This window comes from Peromyscus leucopus, chromosome 8b (genome assembly GCF_004664715.2).
Source record: "Peromyscus leucopus breed LL Stock chromosome 8b, UCI_PerLeu_2.1, whole genome shotgun sequence".
NCBI classification, from domain to species: Eukaryota; Metazoa; Chordata; class Mammalia; order Rodentia; family Cricetidae; genus Peromyscus; species Peromyscus leucopus.
Genome location: NC_051086.1, coordinates 29,782,948 through 29,796,714, shown reverse-complemented (window position 1 = coordinate 29,796,714; position 13,767 = coordinate 29,782,948). Strand labels below are relative to the sequence as shown.

The 13,767-nt window shown below is 45.2% G+C and overlaps 1 protein-coding gene across 2 annotated transcripts in view; it reads right to left on the bottom strand.

Moving 5' to 3' along the window:
- The window catches only part of Abcc1 (ATP binding cassette subfamily C member 1), a 114,339-nt gene that overhangs the window by 53,456 nt on the left and 47,116 nt on the right, over positions 1-13,767 (bottom strand). For both annotated transcript variants that reach the window (XM_028858395.2, XM_028858393.2), the window contains exons 6-10: positions 9,912-9,973; positions 8,844-8,975; positions 4,122-4,355; positions 3,245-3,422; positions 1,467-1,628 (exon numbers count right to left, since the gene is read on the bottom strand). In XM_028858395.2, coding sequence (XP_028714228.1) covers positions 1,467-1,628; positions 3,245-3,422; positions 4,122-4,355; positions 8,844-8,975; positions 9,912-9,973 — 768 coding nt within the window. The remainder of the gene's footprint in view (positions 1-1,466; positions 1,629-3,244; positions 3,423-4,121; positions 4,356-8,843; positions 8,976-9,911; positions 9,974-13,767) is intronic.

Below are 13,767 nucleotides of genomic sequence, written 5' to 3'. Positions count from 1 at the left end.
GTTGGCTATTGTATGAGACTTTAGTTTACCTCATTTATTGGTTCCATTTTCCCAGGTCCCATTGCCTCTAGAGCCATGACACTCAAGCCAGTGTGCCCACACTCACACATGTGAATGTGCACACATGTCTGCACTGGGAGGTAATCCACCAAAGATGGGTTAAGAATCATCAATTGGGAGTAAGGAAGGCAATTCCTTCAGCTGTAGATGGAGCTCAGTGGTAAAGCACTTGCCTAGCATGCAAAGGGGCCCCAAGTTGCATCCTCAGTACTGGGACAGAGAAAAAAAAAGGAAAAAAGAGAAAGAATTCCTGTGGGAATGGACAGAGCATGTGCTGTTTCTGGCTTACCATCTTCTCAGTCTTGGAGCTACTCATGGCCCAGCAGAAAGATTATCACATCTTTTTGCAACAGAGGGGACTCATGACTAAGGGTGGCCAATCAGAATGAGCTAGTTAATCACAGTGCCCAGGAAAGACCCATGGAGGCAATGAATGCCATCAGGTCTTAAAGATGACACAAGGGCATTATCAATGAAGCCAATTAAAGAAATCAGGGCCAAGAAATAACAAGAAAGAAACTGAGTCCTCTAAACATGGCAGTTCTTCTGGACCCATCCATACCTGGGGATCCCCGGACTGTTTAAGTATGAGTTCTCCTCTCCCAAAATTCCTCTTGTCTGTTGAAGCTAAGATGGATTTCTATTCCTTACAATGAAAAACTCTTGGCCAATATACTTAGGTTCAATAAATAAGTTTGTTTCACATTTGAAGGTGTGCAGTGGGAGAAAGTTGGTGGTTTAACTATATATAAGGTTGTTAATTACATATACTTCATGAAAAGATTATCATGATCATGGTGATGCATGTCTATAATCTCAGCACTGTGAAGGCAGAGGCAGGAGGATCTCTGAGTTTGAGGACAGCCTAGTAGACATAGCAAGTTCCAGGGCAGCAAGGACTACATAGTGAGACCCTGTCTCAAAAGGAAAACAAAAACAAAAAAACCTGGGTGTGGCAATATCCATCTGTCATCCCAATGCTGGGGTAGGGAAAACAGAGACAAAAGCTGGAGCTCATTGGCCAATTACCCTAGCTAAATCAGTGAGCTCCAGGCTCAGTGAGAGATACTCTCTCAAAAAAATAAGGTAGAGAGAGATTGGGGAAGACACCTGAGGTCCACTTCTGAATCCTGTGTACACAGGTGTGCATTCATGCCCGCCCGCCCGCCTGCCTGACTGCCTGCCTACACACACACAGAAATGACAGTGCATATATACCAAGCCACCAAATAAAACTTATCCCTGATAACACAAGGAAAGAATAAAATAACCAGAAACTGGTCAATGGACCAGAAAATAAAATGTAAATAACAGCAAGAAATGTTCTTTCCCATCCATGCCCTCCCTGTCAGTGTCTAGACAAGGCCAGCCCTCCCTGCACAAGGAGACCAAGAGCAAACACACACCAGCCACAGAAGCCAGAGGGCTAGGATGACTTGCAGAGGGGCTGACCAAACCATGTTAATGTATGTAGCCAAGTCCATGAAGCGCTGGGCATCCACAGACATGAGGTTGACGATCTCCCCAACCGTAGAAGACTTCCTAGCTGAATTGGTGATCACAAGAGCCTGTGGGATACAGGAGAGGGGAAGAGTTGAACCTACAGGTGAAGGCAAAGAGTTGAGACTCTCCCCAGACCCTGGACAAGACTCTGGACAGTGGTTTTCTCCTCCCCATCCTGAGCTGTTCTAGACACTTTCTAAACCATGGCCTTGCAAATTTTAGTATTCAGGCATATCACATGAGGGTAGAACCCTGTGGTTTCTTGATCAGCAGGTCTGTGGTAGGCTAGGATTCTGGATTTCTAAAAAGCTCAAAGGTCATGAAAATGTTGCTGGCCCCAGATCCCAACACAAGGTTCTCAGCCTTGGCTGGCACTCTGACACTGGGAGCTAGAAAATGCTTTGTTTGGCCAGTCTGCATACTGACTGCAAGACAGTCTCTGGCCTCTACTCAGAAAATTGTGATACCAAGTCATGATACCTAAAGTGTCTTGAGGTGTCAGGGGCAAGGGACTCTAGTGGAGAGATCCATCTGGACATTTATTCTCCAGCATGGTTGTACACAATCATCTGGAGAGTCTTAAAAATACACCTGTGCCACTGAGCACAACAAGCTTGACTTCAATATCCCACTGGTCTGGGCTGCAGTCTATGTACCAGGACTCGAGCTAACAGACGAGTGTAACGGGGTAGGAAACACTAGGAAAGCCAATTCTCTTGCCAGCCTGTGAGTCAGGTGGTAGTACTACCTCAGAGGCCAGGGCATGAGTGTGCTGGAAGATCACTAAGTCTTTTTAAGTTACCTGTTTTCTAAGGAGAGAGAGAAAGGGTGTGGATTTGGGTAGATAGGGGGGATCAGAGAGGAATTGGAAGAGGGGAAACCTTGATCAGAATATATTGTATAAAAAAATCTATTTTCAATAAAAATTAAAATTATGGGAAAAAAACTGAACAACAAAAAAAGTGGAGGTGGGGCCATGGCTGGGATAGTCCCTGCCAATCATGTGTACTTCCAGAATGGCAAAAAAAAATATTTAAAGCTTGTCCTCCTCTGTTCAAGAATCACACTACCTCTTCAGCTCAAATCTAGGGTGAGAATGAAGGCAAACCCAGGAATAAACTAGAATAAAGATTTAACATAGATTGCTTTGTCTTTAAAAAATAAAATAAAAATAAAAAACTGTACACATGTGGAGGTCAAGTGTTATCCTAGCCTTCCAGCTTATTTGAGACAGGATCTCATCACTACTGTACCCCAGGCTACCTCGTTCAGGAGCTTCTAGGGACTCTCCTGTCTCCACCTCCTAGTTCGCTGTTGGGTATATAGACATGTACTACCATGCCAACTTTACATGGTTCTGGGGCTCCGAACTCAGGTCATCAGGCTTGCACTTTACCTAGTGAAGCCCCTGTACTTGGATCTCCACCCATGATTGCATCAAGACAGCCAAGACAGCACAGGCAGCATGTGGTTTTACTAGCATCTCACACATCAGGCACTGAGAACAACTACGTTGAGGGAAAAAGCTTGATAGGGGCTATCCCTGGCCCCATGCTCCCCATAGCCCCCATTTCTTTGCTGAGGATGCTAGGCTGGAAATCTCCACACAGGTCCTGGGGAGCCCCAGCTCAGCCATCCTGGATTCTGAGGTCACAGGATTTGGGGTGGGTACCCAGCCTACCTTGCGGTAGACAGCGCCCACCACAGCCGTCTTGATGCGCATGCCACTGATGAAGCAGATGTGAAAGTACTGGTGTAGAACCAACGTCTGCAGACAGGCACTGACGAACAACAGTGCCGTGTAGAAGTAGCCCTGCCAGTCGGGGGCCTCCCTGTCATTCACAAAGTTGATAATCAACCTGTTGGGGGGAGGAGGAATGTGAGTGTGATACACACATCAAGATGAAGTACTTCCAAGTCACCATAATAATTTCCCCTGAGCCACAGGAAGTCAGACAACACTTTACCTCACAGGGGTGATATGACTGCCAGGTGCCAGCCTCTGACAACAGGGGCTTCTACCTTAGGATCACCACACTGATAAATCTGTCTCCCCACTAGCAAGGTCAAACAGAGCACAGTGGGACCAAGGTGATGGAGAGAAACATGACAGAGGCCCCTTTGCTGTCTTCTTGGTTTCCAATTTGCAGAAGCTCAAGAAATCTATCTACACATCCTTGCTCTAGACAACCCCATATTCTTTTTTTTTTTTTTTTTTTTTTTTTTTTTCTTTTTCCCAAGACAGGGTTTCTCTGTGTAGCTTTGTGCCTTTCCTGGAACTCTCTCTATAGCTCAGGTTGGCCTGGAACTCACAGAGATCCGCCTGCCTCTGTCTCCCGAGTGCTGGGATTAAAGGCGTGCGCCACCACCGCCCGGCTCCCCATATTCTCCCAACTTTGGATTCAGGAGGCTTCTGTGACTTGCAAGTGGCTACAACTCATGTGCTCGTTAAATGAAGCTGGGGAAGGTGAAGGCAGTGAGTAACAAGCCTACTCCTGCACATGGCAGAACCACCCAGGAAGTCGAGCAGAGCCAGGCAGTCAGGCAAGAGTTCTTACTTCAAGATCTCAGGGCCGGCAAACATCATCAGATCATGAAGGGCCTTGAACAGGAAGCTCATGAGGAAGTAGGGCCCAAAGGTCTTGTATAACACCTTGAACAGAGAGGGGTCCTGGTCCTTCTGGGGGGACTTGACAATCAGCGCCTCGACCTCCTCATTCACATCCAACTGGGAACTTCCCTTGGCCTTGCTGGGGTCTTTGGGAGATGAATACACAATCCGCACAGGCTGCCTATAACACGAGGATGGTAAATTATTGGGTCCGCCAGAGAGGAAACCCACAGTCAAGACTGTTAAGAGCAGAATCCAAGACAAGTCACCATAGAGAGGCAGCTTAATGTAGTAGGTATGACCCTGGGACTGAGGAGACCTGGGTCCTGCCTGGGCCATCTGCTGGCTACAAATGCAAGTTCATTTCCTCTTTTGCAAAACAGGGCTCAACATAAGCCAGGTTGTGGCAATGTATGACTGAGGAAGCTGAGAGAGAGGAGGCTTTGAGGCAAAAAAAAAAAAAAAATGAGCAGCACAGTGAGGCTCTGTCTAAATAAATTAAAAGTCCTGCCTACCTCTACCTCATGGGGTGGTCGTACAAACTGAGTGAGTGGACATAACTGAAAGGCTTGGGAGTATGGCAGCCCCAAGTTCATGTCAGACACACAATTCCTCTCAGAAGCTCAACTGGCTACTTCACAGGAAGTGATGGATCAGTTCTAAAATCTATAATTGGAACTCGAGACCCAGATAAGCTAAAACCATCCCGAAAGAGAAGAATGAAGCTAAGCCTCATACTGTACAATTTCAAATTTTACTGTGCTAACAGATGTCAAGAAAGGCACAAGGAAGCTACACAGGGGCCAGTGTAGTAGAAGTAAAGGCCCCAAATTAAAGATGCACAAGCAGGCTGGGCGGTGTGGCGCACGCCTTTAATCCCAACACTTAGGAGGCAGAGGCAGGCAGGTCTCTGTGAGTTCAAGGCCAACATGGTCTACAGAGTGAGTTCCAGGACAGCCAAGGCTACACAGAGAAACCCTGTCTGGAAAAACCCAGGAGAAAAAAAAAATCCAGAAGCAGGTGATTTCTGTCAAGGGACAAAAGAGTCTTTTCAAAAACTGGTGATGGGCCAAGCAAGGTGGCTCATGCCTACAATCTTAGCACTTGGGAATTGAGTAGAAAGACAGCCTAGGCTACATGGTAAGGACCTCTTTTCAAACAAAGAAAAACAAAAGAATAGTGGGAGGAAACTAGATAGCCACATGCAGAGAATAAGCTAGACCATGACCTCACATTGTATACAAAAAATAAAGTTTTTTTTTTATTTACACATATGTGCATTTGACTACATGAGTTTATGTGCACCATGTGAGTGCAGGTACCTGTGCAAGCCAGAAAAGGGTGTTGGATAATGAGGAACTGGGTGGTTGTGAGCTACCTGATGTGAGTGCTGGGAACCAAATCTTGGTCCTCTGTAATGGCAGTATGAGCCATTTCCCCAGGCCCTCAGAAATGCACTGAGAATGGACCCAGCTTCCACACACAGAAGCTAAGAACTAAGAGCATGGTTTGCACATAGTCCCAGCACTTGGCAGATGGAGGCAAGAAGAATCTTCAAGTTCAAAGTCATCTTCAGCTACATAGGAAAGAAAATATCAGCCTAGATATGGTCATGTGCCAAAACAGCTACATAAGCTTTTAAGCAGCTTTGTTTCACGGGTCTAAGTCCTCATCCTGTGCAGTGCTGTAGTTCTGCCTTGTCCTACATAGGCCAGTCCTGAATAAAGACAAACACCCCAGGAGGCATTCACACAAGTGAAATGCCAGTCCGAAGTCACCTAAGTCTAGAATCTTCCCTCCATTCTGCAGACACAAGTCTATACAGACTATATTCTTACACATTTAAATATTCAGTATCCCCTCTTATCCATGGATATTATTGGATAAAAGTTTAACCTACAAGTCAACCCACAATTAAAAAAAAAAGAAACATTTACAATAAAAATTACACAATATGAGTGTGTTTTGTTACTCTTGAAACATTTTCTTATGCTGTCCTCATCCTTCTTGTGATACTAAAAGAAGACAAATGAAGTAGGGCAAATGACAGGCACTGTGATGTAGCTTTAGGCTGCTACCTAAAGATTACTTGACCATAAGCACCACCAATCTGATAACCAAGATGACTGCTGAGTAGTCGACTAGCAGGTGGGTAGTGTGTACAGTGTAGACACAGTAGACAAAAGAATAGTTCCTACCCTGGGTGACAGAGTAGGATGGAATAAGAATAGTGCATAATTTAAACCTTAGGAATGCAATTTTAGATTTAACATTTTCATATCATGTTTGATCACAGGTAACTAATACTATAGGTATGGGAAGATCATATCTCAGTCTTTTCAACCATCACCTGTTACAGTAATTAATAGCTATTTCATTTTGTTTCCCACTACCTATTTTTAGATAAGCTGTCCTTTACAAATTTCTCCCTGGTTAAGTTACTGTCCCCTTTTGCCTGATGCCGTGACTTCTAAACCAGCAGCAACAGCAAAAACCTTATGACAGCTGACACATGAGCTGTTACAGTCAACTATTATGGGAGAAAGGGGTGAAAAAGAACAATCTCTGGTCCCCAAACCTCCTAAAAGAATACTTTTCATTTTTCAGAACATGGAATATCAATGATCTTTAAATAAGATCCAAGTTCAGGGCTAAGGACTTGCTCATCTGTTCTAAAATTTAAAAAAAAAAAAAAAAAAAAAAATTAGCTTGCCTGAAAATAATGTGTTCACCTAAAGAATTACAAACTGACTCAGGAGACAAGGTCATTGGTAATCTGGGGAATGTTCCAATTGAGAAGGTAAATACCCCATAAATGACATCAAGCCTAGATGTGGAACTCAATCCCTCTCTATAAGAGCTCTCTGAGCCATGACTTCCCCAAGACGGAGCTTGGAGGCTGACAGCTCTTCCATCTTCTCAAGATATCCTGAATAAACCTGAAGTCCTAGGAGTTGTCCAGCATGGGTGCAGAGAAACAAACTGGAATCCTTTGGAAGTGCGTCAGGTACTTTCTCTGAGCCATCTCTCCAGCCCTGATTTTCCTTTAATTAGATACACTGGAGCATTGCTGGTACATCCTCCATCTTGTTCAAGTCCCTTTAGGCATCAAATACTGGGGGGATGACTATCTGTTCACTTTTTCACTTAGCATAATAACTTTGTGCTTCTTTGCTCTGCTCTGAGCAGTGATTCCAACTTCTGCTTACATTCTAATGGGTGTTTGGGGTTGATTCTGTTTTGAGCTATCACTCACAAAGCAGCTACAAGTATGCACAAGCCTTTTAGAACCTAAGTTTGCGTTCTGTTGGGCATCTACCTAGGAACAGAATGACAACAGGTAAGTGACTACATCTAATTCAAAAACAAAACACCACCAAACTCTTTTCCACAGCCACTGAACCACTTGATATTCATGCCAACAGGAAACATGATCGAAAGCAGCCTTACTGTAAGAGGAGCACAAGGGGAGGAGGACACAAAATATTATCATACACAAAGGAAGAAGCATTGGGCCAGAAACAAAGGAGAATTAGGAGGCAGGGCAGACCAAATTTCCACAGGAGCCCATCAGGCCAGGAAACCAAGGCAGGCTTCCCAGCCCATGCCTCTCTCACCACTTCCCTGGACAAGCAGAACACGCTGCAGCCCGGAATCTATCTCAGCTTACACCTTTTCTCTGGATAAGTGGCCCTGCCAAGTTCCAGCCCAACAAGATTTGCTCCCTACTCCTTCCTACCCCTCCCTATCCACAGGTGTAAAATGTGCTCACACTTCTAGGAAAAAGAGCAAGATGAACCTCACCAAGATGAACATCCCCAAAGGTCAGGGTCTTCATGAAGTCAGTTTTTGGGTGACAGCTTTCAAGCCTAGTGGGCCAGTTCCTGCCACACCCTCTCCAGCAAAACAGAAGTACCCAGGCCAAATCTGCCTCAGATGAGTAAACACAACTTTCCTAGAAAAGTCGCCCAGGGTTGATCCAGCACTAAAGCATGGCCCATCAGATGACATTTATCTTATGAGCAGAACAGAAAACCTTGAGAAGAAGAATGGAGACTCAGTGCCAGTGAGTTGGCTCAGTGGCACCTACTGTCCACCCTGACAGCCTGAGTTCAATCCTCAGGACCCACATAGCAGAGGGTGAGAACCAACTCTCATAAGTTGTCCTCTGACCTCCATACATGCATGCTATGGCAAATGCACACCCACACATGTATACATAAATAAATATAAATATAATAATAAAAAAAAGCCATTCAATCCAGCAAGAATATTCAAGACACCAGAAAGATGTTCAGAGAGGGAGAGGTAGAGAGAGACTGAATAAGGAGGACAAAGCCCAAGCCCCAGCACACACAGCTGAGGGCTGTGACCAGCAGAATCAACTTCCAGCTTGGCAGATGGCCTCCTCTCTCCTTTTGGAGAGCTAATCAATCAGTGATGTCAAGATATAACTTACAGACAATACAGGAGGGAGCTGCTGGGTCTGCCTTTGACATTACACACTTCCACTCATCTGATAGATGAGAAACTTCAACCTAGAGAGTTGATGCAGTTTCCTCAGAACCAAGAAACTTAAGAGATTCAGGCCACAGTGACTAAGGGAGATAACAGGTCAGCCTAGGCCACATCTGCCTCGTCTGGGAGAACACAGAAACATGACACCCACCTCCTTGACTTAGCACATTCCTTCTTCCAGTTATTTACCAGCACAGGTACGACTTCTTCTGATGTGTCCTCCTTATTTAGTGACCAGAGGTCACTGCTCTCCAGGGGCTGGCGGTAGCCCTGCACCATCATCCTGGGAGCAAGGCACAAAGGGAGACACAGTGAGCATTGAAAGAAGAGTGCAGTGGGACTCCCCTCACACACCTGCTGTCACTGTCCAGGCATGACTGGAAAAATCTGAGGATGAGTGGATATGAAGGCGTATTACTTAATTATGGCTAACTCTACTATGTCTTTTAGGGAAATGAGCCCATCTTGACAGACAAGTGAACCATGTGTTTAGAAAGAAATAGCTGGGTATTTCTAATTATTGTTCTGCTTTGTAAGTTTTATTTTTAATTATTTTATTTTCAAACAGGGCCTCATATAGCCCAGACTGGCCCCAAGCACTCTATGTAGCCAAGGATAACCTTGAATCTGTTTTTCTGAAAATATCAGCAAATTCTAGGTGTTTTCTTGTCCTTGATCATGTATATTGTTCTCATGTATTTCCTATGATATGCACATATGACTTTAGTATAAACTAGGGGACAACAGCAATAACAGCAGTCACTGCTCTGCATCTGTAGGTTTGGAAAAGTTTTGTCTCAAGTTATTCCTTAAGCAGTAGAGCACAGCAGCTATTTACACTGCATTAGGGGTCATGCAGCATCTAGAGATGATTCAGAATACAAGGCAGATGTGGTTAAACATTACTCTGCTTTATATGGAGGGCTGAGCATCAATCAGAAAGTGTAGTATCTGCATACTTTTCTGGAACCAAGCCTGCTAGGATACCACATTAAATAGTTAGAAAACCCTTCAACCCAAAGGCAAGCCTACACCAGAGACTAAAGGGGCTCACAGCCCATGTATTTATCACATAAAACTGGAGGCTACTTTGTGACCTCAAGATATAACTTGCAAACAGTACAGGAGGGAATTAGAGGCAGCTGAGCTGCGCAGAAGCATTTGTACGCCCACTGCATTCATGCCCCACTACCTACCCCATCTAGAAGCCCAGCCTTACCCTGTAATCCACCAGAAAGTGATCCTGGAAAGAAAAGAGGCGCTGGATTCTGGGCACGGATTCTAGGAGATAGAAGGCACAGGGGAGAGAGGATAAGGGAAACCCAAACTTAACTTTTCACATTTGGGAAAGCTAGGTAGAGCTGACCATCCTTCCTTCAAAGGCCCATGGCCCACACCCTCAAACTTCTGCACCCCACATGGGCTGCTCTCTTGAGCCACAGGAAAAGACCAGAGCTCACCCTCCAGTTTTACCCAACAAATGTTTCCTGTGTACCTACTATGTGTAAACATTACACAAACCTATCTCCACTTACATTTCCATAGCGTCCCCATGACCTTTTTTTTTAACATCGGCCCCACTTCATTCATCCATTCAACAAGTATTTTATGAGCACCTACTATGTACTGGGCACTCTATAAAGTACTATGGACCTTTCCTTCCTACACTGCCACCTCAACCTTGTGAGGTGGTGTTATTATCATTGTTCCCACTTTACACATCCATTTATTGAGCAAATTTGTATTAAGCATCTACTTTGCACCAGGCACTCTCTACAAAGAGGTGCACCTTTTGTGTTGCATTGCTGTCAAGCAAGTCTAGGACCTTGCACATGCTAGGCAAGTGTTCTCTAAGCTACACTCTCAGCCCAGATTTTACTGTTTTATGGCCCTGTGGACTGTCTAAACACTGTCCTATTATTATCTCACTTCCTTCACCCACCCAGACGATACTTCCTGAACATTTACCATGTGCCAAGAAACATACACAAATATAAACAAAGAGACAACCCATATACACCTGGAGGTACAGTTACCCTGCTCTACAAGCTGTCCACACACTCATCCAATAATACCCTCCAAGGCAGGGTTAAGTGTTACCCCTATTTTGCATTTAAATGAGAATAGAGGCAAAATAGCCTGTCTGAGCTACTATATCTAAAAAAATGGCAGGGTTATGTGAGTGAAATGGTGAGGCTCTAGAGACAGAAAGACAATCATCAAATGACTATACAAATAGAAAGAAAAAAAGGTAAAACTTAATTGCAACAGTGTCTAAAATGTAGGTAGATATGACCACTGAGCTCACATACAGCAACAAGGACTTGTTCATGAGGCTCAAAGAAGGCCTCTCTAAGGAAGGCCAGAATTTGAAGAGGGATAGAAGGCAACTATGTCAAGATCAAAAGCAAGGCATTCCTGACAGAAAGCAATATGTGCAGAGACCCAGGAGTGTGGAGAAGTACAGCATACCCAGGGACCCAGAAGGGACTTACACCTACAGCAGAAGGCTAGGCATAGCTCAGCAGCAAAACACTTGTCAAGACTGTGGAGAGCCCTGGGGTCAACAGCAGACAAGAGAAGTGAAAGCAGTCTATGATGGAGGCTGTATGGTCTACACAGGAGGTCAAGCTAGGAATGTTGAGTTCTTACAGGCATCTCATACAGGAGCTGTAGAGATTTTGACAGCCATCAGAGAATCTTTCTCAGAGGCAGAAGGCCAGCTCAACAGCAGGTGGAGATACCAGCACAGAGCTCAAGAAGTCCAGCATTTAACATGTGCATACCAAGATCTCAATCCAAAACAGCCTCTGTGAAGGGACAGCCAGTGTTCTCTACAACCAAGAATGCTGCTTGCAGCCTCAGAGTTTTATAGAGAGCAGAGGAGACAGCCCAGTATAATGATGAGTTTCCCACCCAGTCTGTTGATCCTAGTTCCACTTCCACAATCCCAGAAGAAGCTGATTTTGGGTAAAATCAGGGTATCAACATTTGTTTCTGTTTGAAACTTGACAAAGTCACTGGGCAGGAAACACACAAGGTAAGGACAGAACATGGTTAAACTCCATAGCCACTAGTCCAAAGGTGAATGGGAATGTTCAAAGCCTTAAAAGCAGCCAGAAGGGGTCCTACCTGGCCAAAAGGGTGAGTTAGAAAAATGGTGTTCTTTAGCCAGGCGGTGGTGGCACACACCTTTAATCCCAGCACTTGAGAGGCAGAGGCAGGAAGAACTCTGAGTTCGAGGCCAGCCGGGTCTACAGAGTGAATTCCAGGACAGCCAGGGCTACACAGAGAAATGTTGTCTCAGAAAACCAAAAAAAAAAAAAAAAAAAAAAAAGACTACAGGCAAGATCCAGAACAGGCACCAAAACTACACAGAGAAAACCTGTCTCAAAGAGAGAGAAAAGAAAGAAAGAAACGAAGGAGAGAAAGGAAGAAAGAGACGGGACAGGAAGGGAAGGGAAGGGAAGGGAAGGGAAGGGAAGGGAAGGGACGGGACGGGACGGGACGGGACGGGGGGGGGAGGGGAGGAGAGGGGAGGGGGGAGGGGAGGGGAGGGGAGGGGAGGGGAGGGAAGGGGAGGGAAGGGAAGGGAAGGGAAGAAAAAAAGCAAAAAAATCTCCCATTCAAGTCTGAGAGTTCTGAACTAGTCCCACTTCAGCTTTTCTGCACATACACATACACATCTAAACAACCTGGAGATGCTGTCAAAGTTGTGTCAGGTTTGGCCCCAGGAGGGATCCAGGATTCTGTGTGTCTAACACAGTCCCAGTTGAAATCTTTGCTAGCCAGCCACAGTACCTGTGGTAAGAATGAAATCAAAAGCTCCTGATGCTGCTCAACTGTACACTTAAAGCAGTTAAGGTCAATCTTGGGTTGCATATATTTTGTCATAATAAACAAACATAACATCTTTAGAGGGAACCAAGTTTTGGCATGACACCAGGACTTTAGCAGCTCTCTGAGCACACTGGTACCTCTACTTCCTTCCTGGTTTTAGGGGAAGTGGACAGAGTAGAAACCTCATCCCATGTCCCAGGAGGCCCCAAGCAGACCTCAGAGGACCCTTATACTGAACGCCTCTCCCTACAGTGTTATAGCAGAAATAGGAACTAAGGGTCCACACATGCCAACCCCACCTGAGGCAGCAAGATCCCAGGGCAATCTCTACCTTTGGGCCTGAAGAACCAATCCAGCCATTATTAAACCTATCCTCAAGTGGGGTTCTACAGAAAGGCCAGGCCTTCCTAGGTTCAAAATCCTACTCTGCAATTTCAACAGACTTAAGTCCCTATGACTCAGTTTTTCTGTCTGAAAAATAGGACAAAAGAGACGGATGTGCATGCGTGCGTGCGTGCGTATGTGTCTGTCTGTGTGTGTGTGTATTAAGTGCTCAGCACAGCAGGGAGCTAGTGAACAGCTATGCCCTGTTCTCACCACTCATGTGACTGCACTGTGTGTTCACATGAAGAAAGAAGCCCTGAAAAAGAGGAGATACAAATGCAAGGCACCAAATCAGTAGAGCTAAAAGAATGTTCCAGACTAGGGACTGGCAAACTTCAACTGCAGGGAACAAAACAGCAAATGTCAGGCTTTGAGGGGATACAGTCTCAGCGGCAACTCCTTAATTCTCTTTTTAAGTCCACAACAGCCATGTGGGATATTTTCATGAATGAGAAAGACTATGTTCCAATATAAATTTATTGACAAAAGGCAGTGGATGGTGGGGATTTGCCTACAGACTACTGTCTGATAGGACCTGGTCTAGGTAAATGGTACTCCCACTGGGCTGATGAGAACCCCAAAGGACACCAGGCCACCTGGAGGGACACTTGATATATACTTGAAGGAGAGAGGAGTAACGAGGGAAGAAAGAGGAAAGAAGGAACAAAAAAGAAGTAGAGGAGGAAAGGGCTAAGGACAGACTAAAAAGAGGGAAAGATAGACCAGCAGCAGCTCACAGAACATCCTTGGAACTGACAGTGGTGGCAGAGGGCCTGGTGGGTACCGTAGAAGAAACTCAAGATCTAAGACAATGGGGATCCACAGCCCCAGCCCCTATCAACTACTGCCCT